General features: G+C 33.3%; 1 protein-coding gene across 1 annotated transcript in view; it reads right to left on the bottom strand.

Moving 5' to 3' along the window:
- Positions 1–332: 332 nt before the first annotated feature.
- LOC106473437 (WD repeat domain phosphoinositide-interacting protein 2-like) overlaps positions 333–9,352 on the bottom strand; it is a 35,148-nt gene continuing 26,128 nt past the window's right edge. Inside the window, exons 6-8 of the mRNA XM_013934117.2 lie at positions 1,509–1,616; positions 1,024–1,191; positions 333–477 (exon numbers count right to left, since the gene is read on the bottom strand). Coding sequence (XP_013789571.2) covers positions 348–477; positions 1,024–1,191; positions 1,509–1,616 — 406 coding nt within the window. The 3' untranslated portion in view covers positions 333–347. The remainder of the gene's footprint in view (positions 478–1,023; positions 1,192–1,508; positions 1,617–9,352) is intronic.

Raw genomic sequence — 9,352 nt, 5'->3', positions numbered from 1 at the left:
ATGCCGTTTATGCATGGTTAAAATGCCGTTTATGCATGGTTAAAATGCCGTTTATGCATGGTTAAAATACCGTTTATGTATGGTTATAATACCGTTTATGTATGGTTATAATACCGTTTATGTATGGTTATAATACCGTTTATGCATGGTTAAAATCCTTGAAGAAAATAGTAAAGATACGAGTGAAGGTAACAGCTTGGAACTAAAATACTGTTTGGTTGATGAGCTTGTCACTTCACAATTATTTGTTTTATAAAAGTTATTCACACACATATTTCAGCAAGTTTGTGGGAAAAGTAAATTGTATAAAGGTTAAGTACCTATATTCACGAACTTCTGACTTTAGCTTAGACTATAGATGTAACACACCTGTGTTGTTTAACAAGGGTACAGTTTCCTCCTTCTCCTGGCTCCAAATTATAAATATACAAGTATCCATCTGCAGAAGCTACCAGTACTCTTGCTATCTTCTGAATTCTAGTCCAAAATATATCCAGTAATCTCTATATGATTATTAGTTATACTAATAGTCGTAAACGCCATTCCAATTTTTAATAATATCACCGCATGGAAGAAGCATATAACAAAAAGCTGTTGTTCATTTATACTTGATTATGAAACCCAAATATTTATTTTCCCGAAATACTGACATTTTCTTTCCTCAACATAACTGAAACATTTTACTGAGAAGTAAGAATCATTACAACATATATACTGTAAATATTATTACACAATCTTAACTTCTGAAGCAAATGGCTAAGATTGTTATTGTTACACCTTGCCAATTTAATCAGTTTTGTTATAATGGTTAAATCATGGGTGTTACTGAACTTGTAAAAAAAACAAACATAATAACACGATAGTAACTTAACATACCAATATACTTGACAGTTTAGGCTTCAAAAATTAACTGAGGTTACAGTTTTCAGGTATGGAATATAACTGATTGAATACTAACAATAACAATTTTAAACTTTTGTTTTCAAACACAGCAATAAATAAAGGATGTGGTTCCAGACTTACAAAGCCAAGGCACACACATTTTTTAAACCAGAAAAAGGAAGATGAACAGTGGCGAATGACCGCCCTTGGTTGAACATGTCTGTTACTTGAGTAGGTAGATAGCTCGCTGACTGCATCAAAGCTTTCCCTACATACCCCATCCAACCTTGAGGTTCCTCCACACACCTTCTGTGAAACAAAAGCTATTTTATATATTTTTTGTTTACATAGGATATTGTAAAACAATGTACCATGACGGCTGAAACACTGTTATCAGTTATGATCTAGCACAGAAATGTGTTTTGGAATCTATAAAGATATATAACCCAAGCACTTCTAGTCAACATTAATAATAGTATTTATTTTAATTCTGAGAAAAGTGTTCAGGTTACAAAATATAACATATCACTGTTCGTTACATTTAAGGTTGATCTTATAGGCTTGAAATAATCACGAGTGTCTCTGAATGCATCTGCACGGTAAAGATATTTCACTTCTATACTTACACTTCTCTTGGATCGTCCAATTTGAATATGTGCACAGTTTCTGTATTACTCGACACACAGAGAAAATTAGAGTCTAGACTGAATGACATTGAGTATATGCTAACACATCTGAAAGAGAAAGAAACGTTAATTCACTTTGAACCACAAACCTTAACTTGTTACATACTTCAGATAGATACTCACCTCTCTACAGAACTGAGAGCTATTAATCATGCACCAAGCCTTTGAATGAATCTCCCACCCCTACACGTAATAGCAGGTACTGTACCAGTCTATGATGCAACCAGCATTAGATTAACCCCCTCTACCGTTAGGAGGGTGACTACTCCCCCTTTAACACATTATGTATACCAAAAGTTCATTCTTGACAAGTTAAGAGAGACACACCAGAAGTGGGGAGGAAGTACGAGTGGTTTTATAGAAGAGTGAGACACACCAGAAGTGGGGAGGAAGTACGAGTGGTTTTATAGAAGAGTGAGACACACCAGAAGTGGGGAGGAAGTATGAGTGGTTTTATAGAAGAGTGAGACACACCAGAAGTGGGGAGGAAGTATGAGTGGTTTTATAGAAGAGTGAGACACACCAGAAGTGGGGAGGAAGTACGAGTGGTTTTACAGAAGAGTGAGCATCCACCTGAAATGTTAACTTCAGAAACACTATTCATCTCTCCACAGAACACATAGCTACAATCATACATGGAGAAGATGGTGTAGATAAAGAAATTAAAAAGACGAGCTCCGTTTTGAAAATGTAGTGACAAAAAGGGATACTCATGGACAGTGTCACCTAGTGGGAGCATCTGCATCCTTCCCAATCAGAGAATACTCTTTGCCCAATAAAAGTGGTTATGCAGAAAGGTACTGTCAAAAGAGCCTCCTGCATGGTACTAAAGTGTTTCAAAGATGGGCAGAATTAAAGACTGTTCAATCAATCTATATATCTTAAGAGGTCAGAACACCATGTATGTGTAGTGTGTGACTAGGGCAATAGGACAAGCCACACAGTACACGATATACATCCAGATCTTAACTCCAAGAAAAATGTAACACCATCTGGCTAGTCACAACCACCAGAGGTTGCCTGTAGTACATTTCTAGGTGGACACTCCTGCCCTAATTCCAACGAATAGGTACACAGACTTGATCACATACCAATGGGAGTACAGTGATCCAAGAACGTACTCTCCACATCAACCTCCTCAGAGGCTTGGAACTGGGAAAGCAAGGAATCTCCCATTCCATTAGAAGCAAACTAGAAGAATTCACATAGTGGAGAATACAGAAGAAGTGTGTGGACTGAAAAGGAATGATCTGTCATCTGCATAAGGTCCTACATTGAGAGACTCGGCAATGGATTACAAGGAATAAGGGCAGCAGGAACTGGACAATGTGAGGGTAGGAAGGTAAACAAAGTGTTCTGTTTTTTGTTTGGAAGTAGCAACATAGTTTGGAAAGTAAAATATACAAACTGATGAAGCAATCTTGCAAAAATCCTATCTCCAACACTAGTTACGTAGTGGGTTACAATGTCTCCCGTATAACTATATTTTTTCTATAGAAGGTGCAAAAAAAAGAAATAATCAACCATTCATCTCCTTAAAGCCTCTGAGAAGATTTAAGAATGGTGACGGAGGGGGAGGGAGATAGAATTTACCACCTAATTTATAATAGTCGTAACATTGCTCACCATCAAAGTAACTCCAGTCACCATATAAAATTTGGAGAATGCTGTTGGTACATAGAATCAGGCCCATTTCTTTGAAGCTACACATACTGTAACTCTGAATTTACCACATGCATCTTTTAGTAAACATTAAGTCACTCGTAAATGAAAAATCAGATATTTTAATTATTTCTTTTTTACTAAAGATTTATTAATTTCCGAAGCTTTTACTTGAAAAGCAGTCTTAAAGCTTAGGATAAAAATATATCTTGTTACAGTTTTTATATTTCATTTGCATCTGAATAACTATCAAGTTTTTTTCTTTTGCTAAAACTTTATTTTATGTTTTCTAACTCTACCAAAATAATGAAACGAAAACTTGAAAAATAGAAAATACAATGAATAACTTTATTTATTCTCTACACACGACTGCAGTACTGATAACAAACAAAGTTTTTAGTTACAGTTTCGACTGCTAATATTTCCACTTTCAGTAGATGTACCCACTGAAGTACTAACCTCTGTATGAAAACCAATAAACCACAGCAGGATGCCATTAGTTGGTTCCTACAGAGATAAGATGATTACGAAGTACACAAGATCAAGCTTGAATAGTTTTAAATATTTTATTTCACTTAAGTGTTGTTAGGATAAAGTGAGAAGTTTATACTATTTACATTTTAGTTACTTTTGATAAAAAACATACTTAACAATACATAGAAAATATGCAAGGAATTATAGTTCCCACTGATGATCCAGACAGTTTGTACTTGAGTAGATGTTCTTTCATAAGTATCAATGATTCTCAGAAATTTGCACACATAACAAAGAATTGATGTTGCTTTCAAATACACATTTTAAAACACAACAAATATATAAGTAACTAGAACAAAATATCTCAAAACTACTATAATTTATATGGCTTTTTTGATAAGTTACATAAATTAGTAAAAATTCTATTTGAAATAACAATATAATGATCATGCAGCTAAAGGGTTTCATTCAAATGAATAATGAAGGCACCAAAACTAAACTGCTAACTGGCTTCCTATAGAAGATTCCATTCATCCTATTAGTTATAAACGTGTCCTCAGCCATGTATGGTTGATTAACAATCAATGTCAACAACAGTTAGAGATAGGGGCTTTTCATGTAAGGTTGATTAACAATCAATGTCAACAACAGTTAGATAGAGGGGCTTTTCTGGTGGGTTTGAAAGTTTGTATGTATTTTAAATGTGTGTGCGTGCAAGTTTTAGATTCTTGATTGTAATCATGTATAATTTGTATTTCTAATTGGTTGGAAAGTGAAGCAGCCTATATTTGATATTACAAAATTTTGAAGGGAAGAAGTCAGAGGTCCAAATGCACCATACGACACATAAAAATAAAGATTGATAATTTTTTTATAATGTTTTTTTTTTAAATTGAGAAGCTAAAACTCAGATGACATAAAAATTTTAATTGTAAGCTACATTTTATTGCTAATAAAGTGGTTTAATCAAACTCTGAATGTAACACTAAAAGGTTGTGACGTGTACTTCAACTCAACCACACAGAGTTAAGGAAAATAAGAACTTATGTGGAGGAGGGTGAGGACCATCTCAAGGTTTCACAAGGTGGACATAACAAGTTGTATTCAATAAGATCCAAGGAATTGAACTCGTCCATACATAAACGGTATTATAACCATGCATAAACGGTATTTTAACCATGCATAAACGGTATTTTAACCATGCATAAACGGTATTTTAACCATGCATAAACGGCATTTTAACCATGCACAAATGGTATTTTAACCATGCATAAATGGTATTTCATGTTGATAATGATCAAGTGATGGTTGAATGCATAAACGGTATTTCATGAATCGCAATCTGTAGTCATGGGATCAAAAACATGTTTACCCCTTTCAGCCATTGTGGCATTATAATGTAATGGTCAATCCCAACATTCATTGGTAAAGAGTAGCCCAAGAGTTGGCAGTGGGTGGTGTTGACTAGCTACCTTCCCGACTAACCTGTCACTTCAAAATTAGGGATAGTTGTGCCTGAATCGTAGGAGTGTTTGATCTCACTGTTAACCCGAGACAATCTTATAGTGTGTCAAGTACAGTTAACCAATCAGATTTGTGTTATGGGTGTAAATTCACACCTACATGTAAAATATACAATGAGACAATCTTATAGTGTGTCAAGTAAAACTCACCAATCAGACTTGTGTGTTATGGGTGGAAATTCATTTTCATCATCGAGAGAAAGCCCAGGCTGAGGTGGCGACCCTACACTGGATCTGGTCTCCTGGTGGTGTTCACCTGCAACCCAACTTGTTCATAAGTTTCTTTACACATGGGTACTAGAAGCCTTCATGTGAACTCAGAAAATTGTGGATGAACATTTACAAACCTTCATCTTTATGTTTTAATGTTGTAGTTTCCTTCCTGTTATGTCAAATGTCTAGTGTTATTTTTATTACACGGTGAACTAACAAACTTGTTAGTTGATAATAAAAAGGATCAAGTTTAGGTACTAAGGACAACGGAATGCAGAAGTTGAAATACTGAATGTAATGGTCACCCCGATTAGCGTTAAACCTCAATACCCTACCATAAGACCTTATAATTAAAATACAAAATTTATTTGACACATCTTACAGAACATGTGCTACTAAACATAACAGGCTGTGTAGGAATTTCAGGATAAACCACAACCATATTGATTTCTTTCCTGGTCTTACATTATATACCATGTACTTGTTCACGATATTAGGAAAACACGTAGGTTCACAAAATCAATTTAACACAAAAATATGTTTAAGGTGAATCTAATACATATTCTAATAAAACAACCGACTATATCTCTCTTGTTTACAGTAAGCTCAATAGATTCTAATAAAACAACCAACTATATCTTTCGTTTACAGTAAGCTCAATAGATTCTAATAAAACAACCAACTATATCTTTTGTTTACAGTAAGCTCAGTAGAGATTCTAATAAAACAACCAACTATATCTTTTGTTTACAGTAAGCTCAATAGAGATTCTAATAAAACAATCGACTATATCTTTTGTTTACAGTAAGCTCAATAGAGATTCTAATAAAACTACCAACTATATCTTTTGTTTACAGTAAGCTCAATAGAGATTCTAATAACACAACGGACTATATCTTTTGTTTACAGTAAGCTCAATAGAGATTCTAATAAAACAACCAACTATATCTTTTGTTTACAGTAAGCTCAATAGATTCTAATAAAACAACCAGCTATATCTTTTGTTTACAGTAAGCTCAATAGAGATTCTAATAAAACAACCAACTATATCTTTTGTTTACAATAAGCTCAATAGATTCTAATAAAACAACAAGCTATATCTTTTGTTTACAGTAAGCTCAATAGAGATTCTAATAAAACAACCAACTATATCTTTTGTTTACAGTAAGCTCAATAGATTCTAATAAAACAACCAACTGTACACATTTATAATATGTATGTTTAGAGCATACATATTATAAATGTGTACAGATTGAATTCTGAACCAAAAACTGGGATAAATAATCATATTTAATAAACGCAATCAGCCAATACATACAGGAGTCAATACTGAGACTAGACAAATGCATTTTTATGTTACACTATTATTTATTTTGTTTGGTTTCACAATGAAAGACACACATACACACAAGTCTGTGTATTTAGCTGAACTGACCTGATTTGTCCAGGCTTCTACCTGCATTCACTGGTCCAGTTCCTGCTTGTGACAGTCCTGAACCATGGTCAGTTACTGAATCCACATGTCCATCCAATCTGTTCAATAAATACAAGCCAGTCTCATAACTCAGTTCTATGTACTTTAATGCTTACAATCCCTCAACATGTACACAAAAAAATGCATTTTCTTATAAAAGCCTTAAAGAATTGTATTATCGGAAATATAAAAAAATATATCAAGTGTATATTCACTAAATAATACATTTTAGTTATCACTTCTACAATACATTTATTTACGAATTCTATGTTTGTTTTCCAAATTGAGATACCTTGCACTGAAAACTACTTTAAATAATTGTATTATTCAAGAATGTGTTCTAGTACAGAAATTCACAATACATTAGAATTTGATTTTACGCTTATTGAAATATGTAGATTGTTAACTTATTTTTCAAATTCTTTGTTATATAATATAATTGTGCTGTTAATATGTAACCTTCTAGAAAGTTTGTCTATTTGTTATTTTTAATCTAAATCTCGTATGACAACATATTTGTGTTATGGGTGTAAATTCACACCTACATGTAAAATATACAATGAGACAATCTTATACTGTATCAAGTACAGTTAACCAATCAGATTTGTGTTATGGGTGTAAATTCACACCTACATGTAAAATATACAATTCTGATTGGTTAACTGTACTTGATACACTATAAGATTGTCTTATTGTATATTTTACATGTAGGTGTGAATTTACACCCATAACACAAATCTGATTGGTTAACTGTACTTGATACACTATGAGATTGTCTCATTGTATATTTTACATCTAGGTGTGAATTTACACTCATAACACAAATCTGATTGGTTAACTGTACTTGACACACTATAAGATTGTCTCATTGTATATTTTACATGTAGGTGTGAATTTACACCCATAACACAAGACAACCTATTTCACTGTACTAGAACTAGTGACAACCTATTTCACTGTACCATAACTAACATGATGTATATTGAAGATATTCTACTGTTTATTAACAAACCTTGGTCCCCCCCCCCCCCAAAAAAAACCGGGAGTACATTACCAAACTAAACATCATAGTGACAACACCCACCAGAAAAACAACAACAAAGGGTCGGCATTGCCACAGGAAACATCATAATACAAAAGAAACAGTGACCTAAGAAAGGCCACGAAAGCCTTCTCCACTTAAAGACACGAAGTTACAGGCAATACACGAGTAATTCCAGGCTTCAGAATTAAATAAAGATTTTACTGCAGTATGAAAAACAAGACTTAATAGCTTAAATAATGTGTTTAAACAACTTTTATTTCTCTTACAACCTCCATGATTGAATAAACGTTTGAGATATTTTTAAACCAAATTACATACATTCTTTTAATTCTTTGTACACATGAATACTAGTGATTGTATCTGGATGAAAATCTTTTGAAGTGACACGAAGTTACCTTTAACTACAAACCTTCAGTTATATTATGAAGTTTTGAAAAGTAAACAATGTTTATTAAATTCACCACAATGAATATATAAGATATATCCAAAGTTCTTTAACAAAGAAATAATTTCACATCTTACAAATATATTCATACATGACAAACAGTATGACATCCGTTACTTGTGACATTATGCATGTCTGTACAATGAGGATTATTGTTTACAATTACAAGTATTGTATATGACACAATGTACAGTTTTTAATATACTGTAAAAATCGGCTTAATCTAATTAAAACAATGTGTAGTACTAGCCACTTTAACACCACATGTGAATATAATGTCAAAAATGGTGGCGTTTCACACTTCTTTTTGCCAAAAGTTCTCGCTTCTCTGAGAGGGCTCCAAAACTTTCAATATATTTTTTCAGGCATCTGGAAAAATCCAGGAAAAATATTTCAATATAAGTATGCTACTTATACAGTGGATACAGGATATCCCAATAGTTTGTTGCCATTATAACACTGATTTTCTTAGATCTTTGCAGATGTTTTAGATAACAGCACTGATGGACGTGTACATCTGATGTGGACCGTCTTCAGTGTTACATAAATTTTAAGAGTGGACATTTTGAGTATATTCTAACTTAGCCTATGGCAACCAACTTTTGGGAATCTTGTACTCTGATTTCAGCATAGAAATTGTAGAAACCAGAAGTAACTACAATAATATTCCATATTTTTATTTAAAATTGTTAATATGTTTTTAAAAAATCAACCTTCATGTAAAATATACCAATGACACAATCTTACAGTCTGTCAGACTTGTGCTATGGATATAATTCATGCCTACATGTAAAATATATCAAGGAGACAGTCTGTCAGACACTAGTTCTAGTACAGTGAAATAGGTTGTCACTAGTTCGTGGTACAGTGAAATAGGTTGTCGCTAGTCGTGGTACAGTGAAATAGGTTGTCACTAGTTCTGTACAGTGAAATAGGTTGTCGCTAGTC

The sequence above is a fragment of the Limulus polyphemus genome, unplaced genomic scaffold (assembly GCF_000517525.1).
Source record: "Limulus polyphemus unplaced genomic scaffold, Limulus_polyphemus-2.1.2 Scaffold6175, whole genome shotgun sequence".
In the NCBI taxonomy this organism is placed as follows: domain Eukaryota; kingdom Metazoa; phylum Arthropoda; class Merostomata; order Xiphosura; family Limulidae; genus Limulus; species Limulus polyphemus.
This window is presented reverse-complemented; position numbering and strand designations above follow the sequence as displayed.